The sequence below is a fragment of the Colobus angolensis genome, unplaced genomic scaffold (genome assembly GCF_000951035.1).
Source record: "Colobus angolensis palliatus isolate OR3802 unplaced genomic scaffold, Cang.pa_1.0 Scaffold69, whole genome shotgun sequence".
NCBI classification, from domain to species: domain Eukaryota; kingdom Metazoa; phylum Chordata; class Mammalia; order Primates; family Cercopithecidae; genus Colobus; species Colobus angolensis.
Genome location: NW_012120598.1, coordinates 9,181,721 through 9,200,193, shown reverse-complemented (window position 1 = coordinate 9,200,193; position 18,473 = coordinate 9,181,721). Strand labels below are relative to the sequence as shown.

General features: G+C 32.7%; 1 protein-coding gene across 3 annotated transcripts in view; it reads left to right on the top strand.

The window, feature by feature from the left end:
* The window catches only part of NCAM2 (neural cell adhesion molecule 2), a 552,904-nt gene that overhangs the window by 510,525 nt on the left and 23,906 nt on the right, over positions 1-18,473 (top strand). For all 3 annotated transcript variants that reach the window (XM_011926523.1, XM_011926524.1, XM_011926525.1), the window contains one exon: positions 14,077-14,281. In XM_011926523.1, the coding sequence (XP_011781913.1) occupies positions 14,077-14,281 (205 nt within the window). The remainder of the gene's footprint in view (positions 1-14,076; positions 14,282-18,473) is intronic.

The following is an 18,473-nucleotide window of genomic DNA, read 5'->3' as shown; positions in this document are numbered from 1 at the left end:
CCATTCTCCTGCCTCAGCCTCCCGAGTAGCTGGGACTACAGGCGCTGCCACCACGCCCGGCTAGTTTTTTGTATTTTTTAGTAGAGACGGGGTTTCATCGTGTTAGCCAGGATGGTCTCGATCTCCAGACCTCGTGACCCACCCGACTCGGCCTCCTAAAGTGCTAGGATTACAGGCGTGAGCCACCACACCTGGCCTTTTAGTTTCTATTTTTAAAATATACCGATAGACCCTAATTATGTAATGTTAATTCAATAACTAATCACATATAAGAGACTGAGTCTATTTAATTCATCACCTCTTCAATCCAAACATTATCCAAGGAATTCTTATTCTTATATGGTGTGTGGAAATGGGCGTGGAATAGGAGAGAAGGAAGACTGGACAGACATTTAACAGTCATTACCATAGCCCAGGCCTCCTCTGGCTCTTTCCAAACGATTGCGGCAGATTCTGCTTCCCTCCAATAACTCCCTACCATCTGTTGGAAAATGATCACAATTTCTGGTTTGTTTTTGGTGCTGTTTGTCAATTTTGATTTGATTGATCTATTTATTTGTTACTGAATTCACTTGCAAACTCCAACTTCTTTAACAGCATCCTTCACCACTAAAATCCCAACGCCCACCAATCACCTCTAATATCCATATATGTTTTCTAATCTCAGAATCACACACAGTTTCATACATCTTTTTTTATTCAAGCCATGTTCAGATTAAAATGGACTCCTTACATCACATGGGAAGCTGATTCTTATTCTTGAAAATCATCTCAAACATTATTTTCTTTATTATGTTCCCTTGACCATTGACCACTAATTTATATGCTTCTCCCTCCAATCTGCTAACCTCACATTATTTTTTTTTTTTTTGCCAAGAGGTAAACAATAAATTACACTGCATATTAATTTCTAAATGATATATCTTACTCTTCCCAATACATTACCGAGTGTACGTGTGTGTATATATATGTGAAATATGTATATATAAAAAATATATATATGAAAACATGCTCTTCAAGAAAGTACAGCACAACGATGAACATATGAGTGCACGTGTCTTTTTGGTGGAATGATTTGCATCTTTCAGGTAGATACCTGGTAATTGGATTACTGGGTCAAATGGTAGTTCTGTTTTAAGTTATTTGAGAACTCTCCAGACTGATTTCCACAGTGGCTGGACTAAGTTGCATTCCGATCAACAGTGTAGAAGCATTTTCTTTTCTCTATAGCCTCACCAGCATCTGTTGTTTTTTGACTTTTTAAAATGATATTCTCATTGGTGTGAGATATTATCTCAGTGTGGTTTTGATTTGCATTTTTCTGATGATTAATGATGCTGAGCATTTTTTCATATGTTTAAGAGCCACTTGTATATCTTCTTTTTGAGAAGTGTCTGTTCATGTCCTTTGTGTATTCTTTAATGAGATTATTCGTTTATTGCTAAATGATTTAAATTCCCCATAGATTCTGGATATTGGACCTTTGTAGGATGCATTGTTTGTGAATATCTTCTCCCATTCTGTAGATTTTCTCTTTGCCCTGTTGACCATTTATTTTGCTATACAGAAGCTCTTTAGTTTAATTAGGTCCCACTTGTCTATTTTTGTTTTTGTTGTGATTCCGTTTGGAGATTTAGCCAAAAATTCCTTGCCAAGGCCAATGTCAAGAAGAATATTTCTTAGGTTGTCCTCCAGGATTTTTATAGTCTGAGGCCTTATATATAAGTTTTTAATCCATTCTGAGTTAAGTTTTGTATGGTGAAAGGTAGGGATCCAGATAAAATGTTCTGTGTTGGGCTAGCCAGTTATCCCAGCATCATATATTGAATAGAGAGTTATTTCCCCATCGTTTGCTTTTGTTGACCTTGTTGTAGGTGAGATGGTTGTAGGCGTGTGGCTTTACTTTGAGTTTTCTATTCTGTGCAAGAGCAAAAGCATGGAATCAAGCCAGGTGCCTATCAGTGGTAGATTGTATAAAGAAAATATGGCACATCTGTACCATCTAATACTACACAGCCATAAAAATAATGAAATCATGTCCTTTGCAGCAACATAGATAGAGCTGGAGGCCATAATCCTAAGCAAATTAACACAGCAACAGAAAACAAAATATCACATGTTCTCACTTATAACTGGGAGCTAAGCATTGAGCACACATGGACATAAATGTGGGGACAGCAGACACTGTGGACTACTAGAGGGTGGGGTATGGGTTAAAAAACTACCCATCAATCAGGCTGTATGCTCACTATCAGGGTGATACGACTTCCAGACCTCAGCATCATGCATACTCACATGTAAGAAATCTGCACATATACCCCCTGCATCAAAAATAAAAGTTGAAATTCTAAAAGGTATACAGTTTTACAATTACAAATGCCATTCATATAATCTACTTGTTTACAGTTCCCCTGTTTTTAACCAAATATTCTCAATCAGCAACTTTTTCTTGCCCTGAATCAGATATTAAGAAAAAATCAAATAAAACGATATGGTTTATCAGTGCTACCTTTTTACTGTTCCGAATCCCTGATAAACTTCCTAGGATTTTGAAGTGATTTGAAGGAAAATTTCCGATTGCCATTGAATTTATTTACAAAACAGTTATTTATATGTGTAACAGAACATTTTGATAAAACATTCAAAATGATTAGAGCATGGAGACTGGGTATTGAAGAATAAGTGTTGGAAAATACATATATCTAACCCTTAAAGAATGAGCATTCTGTGAAAAGAAATGTGGTAGTAAGTAATTAAATGTCTACATCAAGACTGTTCAGCAAAGTACACATAAAATGGTACATTAAAAAGACCTTATCGAAAGGTACCAAAAATAGCCTGAGATGTAAAATATATATAAATAAACATTACCCTTTTCTTATATATTTAAGTAATGTTGAAAATTGTTGATGAATTTTACTTAGGATTTTTAAAATCTAAAGTTTTCAGATTCCCCAAATACTATGTGGATGCTTTAAATAGTATTGTAAGGGACCAAAAAAGCTGGAAAATTATGTAAAATGATTTTATACAATCTACATCAGCATATTAATCTCCAACATAAACTTTTATAATTTATTTCTAGATATATAAAGAGTTCCAATGAACTCATTATATACCTGTGTGAAAATAGAGTAAATAACGTTTGCATGATTCTAAAAACTAAAAATCCCTCCAACAGGCCACACAACATCCCTAAGCTGGTGTAATTTCATAAAATTAAGTGCTGTATTCCTGACTATAATTCAATTTTGATTTTAAATGTTTTTAAGTATTATTATTTTTAATATTCCAAGACTCCTTCTATAGAATTTAGTCTCTCAAAAAGATACTCTTTGCAGTTTTCTCTTCATGGATAACAATGCTCTTTTCACAGCGATCACAGCCATTACTAGCATTACATACTTTTTCTTTTCAAATTATTCATTGAAAAATACAGGAGATTACATGTTGTACCCATACAGCTCTCATTCAATTACTTCTGTAAGCAGTTTCATATCTGATGACTGTGAACTTGAGTGAACTTTAAAAAGTTGCTAGTAAGTGCATTTTGTCAAGGCGCTGAAAGATGTAATGCCTTTTTATAATCTCATGAATACTCTGAGCTGCCCAGAGGGAGCCGAGACATACCGGAGTAAAAGATTGGAACACAAAAGAAGTACAGTCTTTATTTTGGGAAGGTGATTTTGATTCACTTTGTAGCAATCTTTTAAAAGTTATAATCTTATGTTTTATTACAATGAAGATGAATTGATCTAAAATATTGGACAAAATAATAATACAATAAATATGTTAATGATCACAAAGACATAATAATGTACTAGAGGCAAAATGAATTATAGAAGAAGAGAATGCCTCCCAAAACTCAGTATCTCCTTATCTCAAAACTGAGCAAAGGCCAAAGTCATACATGAGTGACAATAAGAGCATTTGTAAATTATATGGACTTCCTCCATCTTCACATCAGTTTTAAAAAGATGAAGAAAAATTTTAAAGTGGCAGTTAGGAATACAGCAATGACCAAAAACAAAATTTGCTATATAAGAAGTGAACAAATAAAAAAGGAATAATATTAAAAATTTTAAAAACTTTTAAATTGATTCTGGTCACAGTAAAATGGATAGCTAAAAGTAGAAGGATGGAAATGATCTGAAGCCTTAGGCCTTAATGAAGATAACATATTAAACACGAAAACAATAATGTTTTGTTTGTTGTTTGTTTGTTTGAGACAGAGTCTCACTCCAGGCTGGAGTACAGTGGCGTGATCTTGGCTCACTGCAACCTCCACTTCCCATGTTCAAGCGATTCTCCTGCCTCAGCCTCCCAAGTATCTGGGACTACAGGCACGTGCCACCACGCCCAGTTAGTTTTTTGTACTTTTAGTAGAAACAGGGTTTCACCGTGTTAGCCAGGATGGTTTCGACATCCTGACCTCATAATCCACCCTCCTCAGCCTCCCAAAGTGCTGGGATTACAGGTGTGAGCTACCGTGCCTGGGCAATAACAATAACTTTTAAAATAAAATGTTTATACTTGCTAAAATCTAGGAAGGTTTTGGATAAAAGTGGAGAAGGTCTAGTTTTTTTAAAAAAAATTACACTAAGCAAATAACAAGTAACAAGAAGCTACTCTAAACTGAATGTTTTTAGAATAATAGGTTTAACAAATGAAATGATAACATATGTGTATAATGATTTGGAATTCCCTAAGTACTTTCCTGCTTGAGCCTAAAAGACCATTTTCATTAAGATAACTGGATATGTATATCACCATTCTACCAGTAAAGAAACTGAGAATGAAACAACAATATTATGTAGATATTTCCAATTGTATTACATGGGCCACAAAATGGGTGAAAAATATAATTCATCCTTAAGATTTAAAATGTTAGAATTTCCAGGTGCATTTATATTAACTCATCTTTTTATTTATCTGTTTTATAATGTGCATTACATATTTCAACATATATTATAAAATACTACCTGTTTATAATTTAAAATAAAAACACTCATCTTGGAAGCATATACTCTTCTCTAGGCATATACTGGAAACAATTTTAAAAGTTTTCTAGAAGGAAGGAAGAATATAAAATTCAATCATGGTTGCTCTTGAGTGTGCTGTTTTTTTTTTAATTTTGAATGAATGTCAAATGTTACTTTTAATCATCCTTGCTATTGAAATTTGCAATGATTTTTCTCTTTTTTCTCTAATTGATGCAGTTAAAAGAGTATTGACTAGAAATTGGAGACCTCAAAAGTTCAAACACTTCTTTCAAATGGGGAGTTTTCATGTGAATTCAAATTGAATAAATCTATCCATTTAGGGATGCACTCTAGGTAGCAAAAATGCAAGAGCCCCCCCCCCACTTCCAGGCGTGATACAGAAGAGAAACCTGTTCAGAGAAATGGAAATAGTTTTGCATTGTGCTCAGATTGCTATTATCAGCGGTTCCATATAAAATTCAGTGAATTTTATAAGTTGCATGAATCAAAATTTTCATTTTCCTTTTTTTATACCTGTAATTACAACACACGCAAATATGAACTGAAAGTCATGTTCTTTCAAATATATAAAGATAAATATTTTGGAATAATTTTTTTGTTAACACCCACAAATATATAAAGATAACATATATACATATATTTCTAATTATCTATGTAGTTTAACTGAGAGAAGTCTATCAAAGTCCAAACATGAATGAATCTTAACTCATTTAAATTATTTTGTAAGTAAGTTTGTGACTAACAAGTGTGGTCTTCCCTGTAGAAAATGGGAAGTTTCATTAATATAAGACATCTCTCTACACAACTCCATAATGTTGAAGACTACTATTTTATTTCTTGACAAGTGGCTTCTGTTGAGAAATGTAAAGGATGCTGTTTGGTTTCATACTGGAGGAATATTATGAATACAGTTTATTCTCAATATCCTCACCATTTTTAAAGCTGTGAGCATTTAATTTAAAAAAATTATTTTTAAACAGTATTTTGCCCACCCAGTCTAGTCTGCTTTGATTGGTTCTTTCTACATTCTACTACACATTGACTCTTTGAACTACATTTTACTCTTTGTATATTCAAGGGAATTCTAGGGAAAATGCCACAAAACAAACATTTAATTTATCGATTTAATATAATATTCAGGTCTATAAGGAACAGGTAATCTTGGTAGACTGCTTGCCTAACATAACACAACAAGAAGCATTGTATAAACCTCAGAAATGTCCATTGGCTTTTAAATTAGTGTAATGCATTTTTCTTTAAAACTATGTATTATCTCAGAATGTATCTTCCATAATGCAAAATTTTTGCCATAATGATGACAACATTTCTTACTATTACCAGTACACCCTTGTTAATACAAATATCATATCCCTTAGCTCCTTTGTCATGTCTTTTGTTATTCAGTGGATGAAATTATATAAGGGAATTTATAATGCTTCCTAAGTAAATGTAGACTTAAATTGAAGTATAATAATTCTAAAGAGTTACATTAATTTTATTAATTCTATTTTAGTAAATTTTTGGCAACCCTTCTGATTCTGCACTATTTTATTAGGCAATCAATTTTTGTGAAGCATACATGGATTAATGTTCCTTCTATTTTTTTGCTATGTAGCTGCAAAAGTCTTTAGATTATCCAGATGTTTGACTTCTTAAGTAGCTGACAATTCTGACCTAGATGGAGCCCTGCTGCAGAAAGATGCCTGCTCCACCTTTCTCCACACCAGAAATGCAATCAGAACAAGACTAATTGACTGTGTTCTTGTAATTTTTGAGAAATTGCCCTTTAAGTTTCAGTATACCAAATTCAAATATTAAAAATTATAATCATGGTAGTTTTACTTCAGTAATTTACAAAACTATTCAAATCCGAATCAGCAATATTTTAAGAAGTATGCCTATGAAGTCCAACACTGATAATAAATTTCCTAGAAATTGGTAAATGAGAGTAATTAGATACTCTTCAAATATTTACAAACACTATATCCCCTGGAGGAAACATTTCTACTGCCTGAAGTATTTTATGAGAGAAATTTTGCCTAGTTATTGTGCTTGACTATATTAAGTAAATTTAATGTTTTCAACATTTTGACACTTTATATTAAGTATTTCTCAAGCCATTTTGAATAGAAGTTAGTGAAACTTTGAACTACATGCCTCTCAAAGAAGATACTTTTTGGGTATGCTTTATAATGGATAATTTCTAAAAATATTTTTTAAAACTCTAAAGAATGGTTATTAATTCTCTCAATGTTCTATCAATGTATCAAATTTATTTAATTGTAGGATTAATGTTCCACTATTTAAATGATTCAAATTTGAGGTAATTTTGAAGAGTATGTTTTAAAATATTCTGAACTTAATTTCATTTCATAACATTCCACAAAAATATTGTTGAATTCATTTCTATTGACCTTAATCTACAAAGCAAACTGAAACATCCCCCATGATTATATATCACCAGGTAGAATTTCAAGTTGCAGGGGATTTTTTTAATCTCCTTTAGTTTTTCCTCATTATATATGTATGTATTTGCTATAGACTTATGCCAAAATTTTCCATGTATCACTTGATGTTAGGGAGTATATTGTACTAGAAAGGGCGAAGTAACAACATATAATTAAGAGTCAGGTAGACTTATCTCCAATGTGGAAAGATATTATATGTAGTAATATCATCAACACCAATCAGAGTTATTTAATGTCTTCTCTTTTCTTTCTTTTCATATGCTTAACCTACTTGCCTTCTGCATCCACATTATCTCTTACGAAAATAGCTACCAGTATTCTGGAAACAGCAACCAATCACCATCTTAGGACTCTTTGAATTTTTTCTTCATGTCTTTATTGCAGCTTTCCATGTCCTGAAATTAATTTTCAATCTACCTGGAGAGGATTATACATGCACATAGAAAAAGGTTAAATAAAACATTGAACTATATAAGGCGTCAAAAAGCATGGCTAGTTTTACGAATCTAATAGTGGTGTTTGAAAAGCTAGTATTATCAAATATAATACATTTAATGGACAAATAATTTAATATTCCAGTTGGGATTTAATTTATACAACAAAAACATGAAAAGACACATACGATAATCCCTGCTTTAGCCAGAGATACATTTCAAAACTCTCAGTGGATGCCTGAAACCTCTGATAGTACTTAACCCTACATACACAGATTTTCGTCTGCATACATACCTATGATAAACTTTATAAGTTAGGCTCAGTAAGTTAACAATAATAGCTGTTATTAAAATAGAACAATTACAACAACTTGCCAGCATTGCTAATCTTGCTAAAGGGCCATTATTAAGTAAAATAAGGGTTATTGAACATGAACGCTTTGAGATTGTGACAATATAAGCGTTGAAACAGCTCATAAGTAACCAAGAGGTGGGTGGTGTAGATAACACAGATGTGCTGGATAAAGGGATAATTCGTGTCCCTGTCACGACAGCAGGAATAGCAAGATATTTCATTGCACTACTCAGAATGGCCTGGAATTCAAACTTTATGAATTGTATACTTCTGGAATTTTCCATTTGATATTTTTGGACCACAGTTGACCACAGATAACCGAAACTACAGAATGCAAAACTGATTAAGGAGGGACTGCTGTATATAAGACATTTGAATGAAGCTTGGTTTCTCGTATTTTAATACTTTGATTTTATGTGTGGCTGAAAATTTGAATGCAATTACATGAAGATATGGGGAAACAGATTTAGTAACTCAATTTCCAAATGTCATAAGGTTAGAGAAAATGCAGCTCAGAGGGAAACTGATTCTCACAGTTGCTTTTAATAGTAAAATATAACCAAATATACTTGTAACTTTATGTTTTCTAAATTATTTATTCTTATGCAATTATGATATGAAGCTCACTTTTCATAACAGCAATATAAAATTATCAGTAAAGATGAAGCTTAAAGCAGGAATATAAGTTAGATAAATAATTTATATTGACGTATTTCATTTAAATAGTTGTTAGTTGTACCTCCGCTAATAGTAAAGATATATGGATATTGACATTTTTCTATAAGAATAATACATATTTTAATGTATTTGCTGTACTGTATTTTATCCATATCTTTTCATTATTCAAAGGTGAATATCCAAGAAAAAATGTTGACTCTAACAGAAGTATAAAAAATATACAACCTGGAGGCCGGGCACAGTGGCTCACGCCTGTAATCCCAGCACTTTGGGGGGCTGAGGCGGGTGGATCACAAGGTCAGCAGATCGAGACCATCCTGGCTAACACGATGAAACCCCGTCTCCAATAAAAATACAAAAAATTAGCCGGGCGTGGTGGCGGGCGCCTGTAGTCCCAGCTACTCGGGAGGCCGAGGAAAGAGGATGGCGGGAACCCGGGAGGCGGGGCTTGCAGTGAGCTGAGATCGCGCCACTGCACTCCAGCCTGGGCGACAGAGCAAAACTCCATCTCAAAAAAAGAAAACACAAGTGGGAGTCAATTAGTGATTCGCTTGTACAGTTCTAATTTTAGGGGTTAGTATGTGACTTAGGCCAATGACCTCTCTGGATCTCAGTTTTCTTGTATCTAAATTAGAACTGATAATATTGTTTTCCTACCTCATAAAGTTACCATAAAAATTACACCATAAGTCATAAGTGGAAGTATCCTGATGATCTTAAAAATAAAAAATGGATTTACAATTATTTAAATTATTACTTATGCTCAGGTTTGACTTGCTAAATAATAAAACCACAATTAACTAATAAAAATGAACTTTCTGGATGTTATTGTGAAAATACATCATTAGTAGTTCCCAAATCTTAATGATGTTATTTCATATGTGCTTATGGTTTTATCTGTGAAATATCCAGGGTACAAACGGTGGACTTTTTATGCCAGAGTAAATTGGTGACAGAAAATAATTAGAATATTTAACTTTTAGAGTTATAACGGCCTAATCTCATGAGATATAAGAAAGTATAAGCATTTAAATACATCCTCAAGGTGAAATTTAATATATATATTATATATATACATATACATAATGTAACTTTCAAAAGACAAAACTTATAAACCTATTTTTTAATTGTTTTTTCAGATAATAGTACATTTGTATATTACGGGGGTACGTGAGAACTTTTGATACAGGCATACAGTATGTAATAATCACATCAGGGTAAATGGTGTATCCATCACCTCAAGCATTTATCTTTTGTGTGACAAATAATCCAATTATACTCTTGTAGTTATTTTTAAATGCATAATTATTATTGACGATAGTCACCCTGTTGTGCTATGAAATACTAGATCTTATTCTATTTTCAACATAAACCTATTTGAAGTTCACTTCTATCCTCTGCAATGACAAAAATATACTTATTTTTTCATAAAAATAACTTCGAGTAACCTACAAAAATTGTAATAAGCTTATAAAGTTTAACTTTCTATATATAGAAAAAAGTACTAGCCATTAATATTTTAGCAATTCTTCACCATAAGAAGATAGGGCTCCTAGGAGGCAGTTATAGTTAAGAAAAAGTAGGATCTTAATCTGATGCGATCAATGACTTGATTAGAAAAGGAAAAGAGAGAGCTCTCTCAGAGTCTGTCCCACAAGTCATCACACAGTGAAAAGGAAGCCGTCTGCAAAGCCAGGAAAGGAGCCCTCACCAGAATCCAATCATACTGGTACCTTGACCTCATACTCTAAACCGCCATAACTGTTAGGAAATAAATCTCTTTTGTTTAAGCCAAAAAAATGAAGATGTTTTATGTATATAATTTTTCTGAACGCTTTTCTAAAGTTAAAAGTGTAGCACATCATTATACTAGTTTAATGCTACAAAGGTCACAGAATGAAGTATTTGTCATTTAAAAGCTAACTAGCCAAACCTGAATTATTAAAAAAAAACAGTTACTGTAGCCTCAAGAGAATAATCATTACTTAATATGAGATACTTTTCTACTTTAGATTACTGCTGAAAAGATATGTTTACAGAATAGTTTAATGTTTAACATTAGATAATTTTTAATTTAAATATCATTTCTCTAGAATTTTATAATATTAAAATAATGATTATAAGCAATACTTGTTAAATTTTAACTTTGGGCAGTAAGTGCTGGAGGTTAAGTACATTACCACATTCACAGCAATCTTCTCAACATACCTGTGACCTATTTTTGGTTGCTATTTTTATTATAACTGTTTCCATTTTAATAAAGAGGTGTTTCAGTCTTAGAGATATTAAATGGCTTACCCCAAAAGTTAATGATGGTAAGTGATGAAACCAGACATTTCTTACTCCTGATGCAGTGTTTTTAAGAACAAAGCAAGACTCTTCATACTTAGGAAAGGTAAATGGGAATTTGTTTAATAAATCAGATATATTGTCATTGATCTATAGGATCTATTGCCTAGAAGTATGTCTGCATGTTCACAGACATGCAGACATTGACAAAGAGCGTCAATGAAGTAGCAGAAGAGTGATCAGTTCAAACCAATAGGATCATCAAGTAAATGTATACACCAGGGCTAAACCACAATTATATATTTTTTTACAATTTTTTTTCCTGAGCTTTAGTTGTTGAGTAATGTGCAACATATCTAAAATGAATACATTTGATTATTGAAGAAAATATTGTATTTTCATAAAATCACATATTTTTCATAGGCAAGTTGACTTCACTGTATTGTAATGATAGATTCAGAAGTGAATCATTTATATTTGGAAATGGATAATGGAAGAAAATACATATCATGATTTTTTTAACAGCAAATGGAAATCCTAGTTTGCTTGATATATTATTTTTGTAGCATGAGGAAATAGTTCTTTTTAAAATCATGCATAGAGATATACCTTTGAAAAACTGATATCTAATCTTTAGAATCTCATTCTACACTTGTTTATTGAGATTTTGCAAAATAAAAAGAAAAATTAAATCCCCATGGCTGAAAAAATACAATTCTTTCTCTAGTCATTCCTCAAGCAGTTTCATGTGCAAAGATAATAGTTCTGTCGAAACCAGAAATATTCCCAGATACTAGCTAAGCAATTTTACTAAACTGTCACCATCTAAGTAGCACGTTAAAATTTGGTATAGAAAGGAGATACTGAAATTGACATAAATACATTTTTTTCCACACTACCTTGTGTTTATTACTAGTTTTTCTTCATGAGAAACAAATAGTTTCAATAAAAATTATAGTTTCTTGGACGTGAACATTCTAAATTTGTTAATTCGGTCCCTAAGCAATTCTCATTTGCCATATCATGATGACATTGTAGAAGTATATTTGCAAATGTGAACCACAAAGTTGCCGGGGTGAAGTGCCAGACCACTATGTCACAAATTGAATGATATTTTTTTTCAAAACCGAGCTGCTTGCTTTTAGAATGATAAGAAAAAAAAACTTAAACCTATTTTTGGAAAAATAAATAAAATAATGCAGACATGACACTCAGTCATCCTACAGAACTAGTATTCAGTCAAGTCTGACATACTCAAAGTCGACCTGCTAGTGGTTGCTTTTGTATGTTAGCAGTTGTTCTGATTCCTTTGGATCACTATTTCTTCAAGTCATTATTAAAATATTAAACCTAAGTTTAAAAATATCACATAGGAAAACTTTGTTTTATGTACATATTTTTTCAGGAGTGGTTTTCTCACAATTCAAATTTACATCTATACCTGTATCTGTCGCCTGTGTTTCACATCAGTTACATGTTTGAACATGCAGCTACGATGCTGAGTAATAAATGTATTTTGTCATTAAAAAGACTAAACTCGGCCGGGCATGGTGGCTCACGCCTGTAATCCCAGCACTTTGGGAGGCCGAGGCGGGTGGATCACGAGATCAGGAGATCGAGACCATCCTGGGTGAAACCCCGTCTCTACTAAAAAAACAAAAAATTAGCCGGGCGTGGTGGCAGCACCTGTAGTCCCGGCTACTAGGAAGACTGAGGCAGGAGAATGGCGTGAACCTGGGAGGCGGAGCTTGCAGTGAGCCGAGATCGCGCCACCGCACTCCAGCCTGGGAGACAGAGCGAGACTTCATTTCACCAAAAAAAAAAAAAACTAAACCGTTATGCAAGCTAATTCTTAACATATGTGTTAAGAATCATTTTGAATGCCTGTAAATTATGTTTCTTTTTCTTCTAGATAATACATTATCATCAGTTTAATTTATTTCTTTTCATTGTCCTTATTTTCTGATCCATATTGTTATAGCTGTGGAGTCTACCCACAGATTCTACTACAAACACGTAACACTTGATTCATCTTCATTACTACTTGCTGCACTTGACATTTCAATTTTATCAGTCAGAATGCTTCACCTTCCTCCCATTCGCCTCTTTCCCGGTTACTTTCTTTATATCTTGGGATTTCCTGCAACCATATACCAAAGAAAAGAGGTTTCCATCTTCTCCTACCTTCTCATGATAGGAACTAACAAAGGGTCATAAATACCATAGTTATGAAAAGCTGCCTCTAATCTATTTGTTAAAATATTAACTGAAGAAATACAGGTAATCCATTTCTTGCAAAATGATGATTCCTACAATACTCATAGAAAGGTATATTTAAATACATTCTCTGGTAAAGCAAAGCGCTCAGAACCATCCATTTACAAGTTTAACTTTTAAAACTAACATAATCTCATACAGAAGATCTATTTAACACTTTTCGCAGAAGTTTTGACTATAATTTTCTTTTAACATTGTGACGATCTATTAATGGGTGTCATTTTCTGATAAAGTACGTTTAGGGATATGATAATATTCATTATCTTTCCCACAGGGATTCAAGAACTGTGTTTAAAAAAAGAAGTACTTAGACACTTTTTCTTTGTTAATAAAAAAAAAAGTTTGAAAAAGTTAGTCACAGAATTAACATATCAATTGCTTAAAATATTATTTGAAACAAGGGAATAGGAGTCAACAATCATGAAATTGAATTCTGCCAGTTACTATGACTTTATTCTGTCTCTTGAATTATTGGATAAGATTTATTTTAAAAATAATCATCTAATATTTTCTAATTTAGGGGTTTAATACTTTATTTTTATTTATTTATTTATTTTTTTTTGCTTTTTAAGACACGCTTTTTAATGGTCTTGGTCTTGGAGCCGTCATTGGCCTGGGAGTTGCTGCACTTCTTCTAATTCTTGTGGTAACAGACGTCAGCTGCTTCTTTATTCGGCAATGTGGGTTGCTGATGTGCATCACTAGGAGAATGTGTGGAAAGAAAAGTGGCTCCAGTGGCAAAAGTAAAGAACTCGAAGAAGGAAAAGCTGCATACCTGTGAGTATCAAGCATCTACATCATGTCATATTCAACAAGTGCCACAGTCAAGCTTGAGGGCTTTACCTGAGGGCTTTTTTTGAAGTAGGATAGAGTTTGATTATGCAACATTGGACACTGCAGTGCCTGCTCTCTGACCTTAAAACTATGTATCCTTAAATATAACATAGAGCAAAGTGACTTTGACAACAGTTTATTCAAAATTAAACCTCAAAATGGGAGCTTCACTGAAAAGAATCACTGCCATGATTTATAGGTTTTAAACATATAGATGGATGGACAGTTGTGCAAATGTATTCTGTTTTGATTTACCCCACTGGTTTTGTTTATATTAAATAAAAGAAAGGCTTCAACAATAATCTGAGCTAAAAACTCAATTGAACTGAGTTAAAAACAACAAAATTATGGCAACTTCTACAAACGTAAGGTGTGACTACAACAGGCTTCATGATTTTTTGTATAGAAAATATTATATGTGCTATAAAATACAATATTACAGATTCTGAATATACTATTCTAAAATTTCATCAAAAGTTAATTACATTTTAGAATTTGGAGGTCTCTGTGTAGTTCTATTTACTTAAGCAGAACATAATTTTCAAGAAAATATGTAGATCGATTTTTTAGAAAATTATTTTGTCCTGTAAAAGGGAAATTATGATGTTTTAGTATTTCCATTTTGTTTTGTTTGTCTTTACATAGCTATGGATCTAATTTTGAAAGTAGAATATGATCAATGCAAAAAATTCAGCAAGCACAGGAAATCCTACACAAGCATATGCACACACATTTGTGTGTTATGTGTAGGTTTGTATACATGTACATGTGTGCGTTAAACACAGCAATCAAAAAATAAACAGTCTTAAGAGTTCAGGGCATTCCCTTTACTATTATTTTTAAACTTAAGTCCTGTCCACTGCATACTTTTTCTAACACATACAAAAGTGCTGAAAGACTTTACAACAAACAACCATATACCAACAAGGTGGGTTCCACAATTAACATTTTGGGATATTTTGTCATATGTTTATTCATACTTGAATCCATTATATTTTCTTGAATTTCAAAAAATCAACACATAACCCCCACATAATTCAGCTTGCATATCATTACATAGAGTCTAAAATGTGTTTTCATTTATTTAAGTAAAGCCACAGAATGAAATGCACCAAATGTTTCAGTTGAAGAGTTTTGACAAATGTTTTTATATGTGTAACGCAAAACCATATCACAATTCAGAACCTTACCACCACTCTCTGGAAGTTCTCTCATTTCCTTATCCAGTCAACCCACATTAACCTCCCCCACCCAGGCAACTACTATTACTGATTTTTCACCACAGATAGTTTTTGCTTATTTTGGAACTTCATATAAGTGGATTCGTACGATGTCTACCCTTCTGTATCTGACATCTTCAAAAATGTTGTATTAAGACCATTCATGTTTTGTATTTCAAGGACTGATTCTTTTTTAGTGTTGAATAATTTCTATTCTTTTTCTATGCATATAGGGAAGCATGGAAGATCTCATACTGTCTTATAGACTCATTTGTCTTTGCTTTATCATATAATTTTGTTCCATGGTGTCATTTACACCTTAAATTTTAAAGATACTACTTTTATTTGAAAAGTTTTTACTTGAAAGTTTTTGCTTTTTAAAATATATGCCAAAATAGATATCTTTTTTTAACATATTTTTCTATTTTTGCTAGTTGTTTTAACATTTTTACTCTCACAGAAGTATAATATTCAAAAAGGCTTAGCTATTATCAGTGTACAGTTTAATAAATATTGACAAGCTAAGCATGCCCATTTTTAATGCTCAAATCAAGGAAAAGAACTTTATTATTTACGTCTCCTTTCCTGTCCCTATTTAATCTCATGCTAAGCATTATCCTGACTTCATAGCAGCATAGATTAGTTTTTCCTGTTTTTGTACTTTACATAAATGAGTTTATACTTGTTGGCTATGGGATATTTTGATACGGGCATACAATATGTAGTGATCAAATCAGAGTAATTGTGGTATCTATCACTTCAAACCTTTATCAATTCTTTGTGCTAGCAACACATTCCAATTCTACTCTTTTAGTTATTTTTAAATATGTGATAAATTATTTTTGGCTATTGTCAATCTATTGTGACACCGAATATGGAATCCTATTCATTCTATCGAACTGTATTTTTATACCCATTAACTGTTCCTACTTAATCCCCCATTCCCCCTTCCTTGTTACCTTTGCTAGCCTCTGGTAACAATTATTCTTTTCTCCATGAGTTTAAGTTGTTGTTGTAGCTCCCACATATGAATGAAAACACACAATATTTTTCTTTCCGCAACTGACTTATTTCTCTTAACAATTTTCTCCAGTTCCATCAATGTTTCCACGAATGATTTTCCACTGTGCTTGTACCAAATTTTCATCCATTCATCATCCACGGATGGACACTTAGGTCAATTTCATATCTTAGCTATTCTGAATATTGCTGCAATAAACATGGGAGTGCAAATGTCTCTTCAATCCCTTTTGTACATATACCAAGCAGAGGAATCACTGGATCATATGGTAGTTTCTATTTTTAGTTTTTTGAGGAACTTTCATGCTGTCCTCCATAGTGACTGTATTAATTTACATTCCCACTAATCCACAAGTGTATAATGGTTTTCATTTCTTCACATCTTCATCTGGATTCATTATAGCCTGTCTTTTGGATAAAATCCGTTTTAACTGGGATGAGATGATATATGAGACTTTTGATCTGCATTTCTCTGATGATACTGAGCATCTTTTGTATATTTGTGGCTATTTGTATGTTGTCTTTTGAGAGAAATGTCTGTTCAGATCATTTGCTCGTTTTTGATTGGATTATTTGTTTTGTTTTGTTTTCTGTTGTTTGAGTTGCTCATATATACTGGTTATTAGTTCCTTGTCAGATGGGTACTTTGTAAACATATCCTCCTATTCTGTGGGTTGTCTCTTCACTTTGTTAATTGTTTCCTTTAGTGTCAGAAGTTTTTCAGCTTGGTGTGACCCTATTTGTCCGTGTTTGCTTTGTTTGTGCTTGAGGGGTATTACTCAAGAAATGTGTGCCCAGATCAATGATTTGAGGTGTTTCCCCCATGTTTTCTTCTAATACTTTCATAGATTTGGTCTTTGATTTAAGTCATTATTCTGTTTTTATTTGTTCTTTGTATATGGCAAGAGATAGAGGTCTGCAATCATTCTTCTACATATGGATGTCCAGATTTCCCAGTACCATTTATTGATGAGACTTCCCTATCTCCAATGTATATTCTTGGCAGCTGTGTTAAAAATAACTCTACTGTAAATGCCTGGATTTGTGTCTGGGTTCTCTATTCTGTTTCACTTGGTCTGTGTGTCTGTTTTTATGCCAGTAAAATGCTTTTTTGTTTATTATACCTCTGCAGTATAATTTGAAGTTAGGTAAGGTGGCTCTTCTGGGTCCTTTGTGTTTCCATATACATTTTATGACTTCTTTTTCTATTTCTGTGAAGAATGTCATTGGTATTTTGATAAGAATTGCATTGAATCTGTAGATTTCTTTGAGTAGTATGGACATTTTAACAATATTTATTCTTTTAATCCACAAACATAAAATACCTTTTAATTTTTGTGTCATCTTCAAGTTTTCATCAATGTTTTATCATTTTCATTGTAGAGATCTTTTACTTCTTTGCTTAAGTTCATTCCTAGGTATTTCAACTTATTTGAGCTTTTATAAATGGGATTACTTTATTGGTCTATTTTTCAAATTGTTTCCTGTTGACATGTAGAAATGTTACTGATTATTGTATGCTGATTTTGTATCCTGAAACATTACTGAATATATTTCTTTGTTCTAATAGTTTTTTGGTGGAGTCTTTAGCATTTTCTAAATATAAGGTCTATCATCATAAGAAGGATTATTTGACTCCTTCCTTTCCACTTTGGATGCGTTTTGTTTCTTCATCTTTCTTAATTACTCTGGCTAGGATGTCCAGTACTATGTTAATACCAGTGGTGAAAGTAGACATCCTTGTCTTGTTCCAGATCTTAGAGGAAAGACTTTCCATTTTTCCTGGTTCAGTATGTAAATGTGTCAAATATGGCTCTAATTGTCTTGAAGTATCTATGTTACTTGTATACCCAGTTTTTTGACAGTTGTTATCACGAATTGATGCATTTTATCGA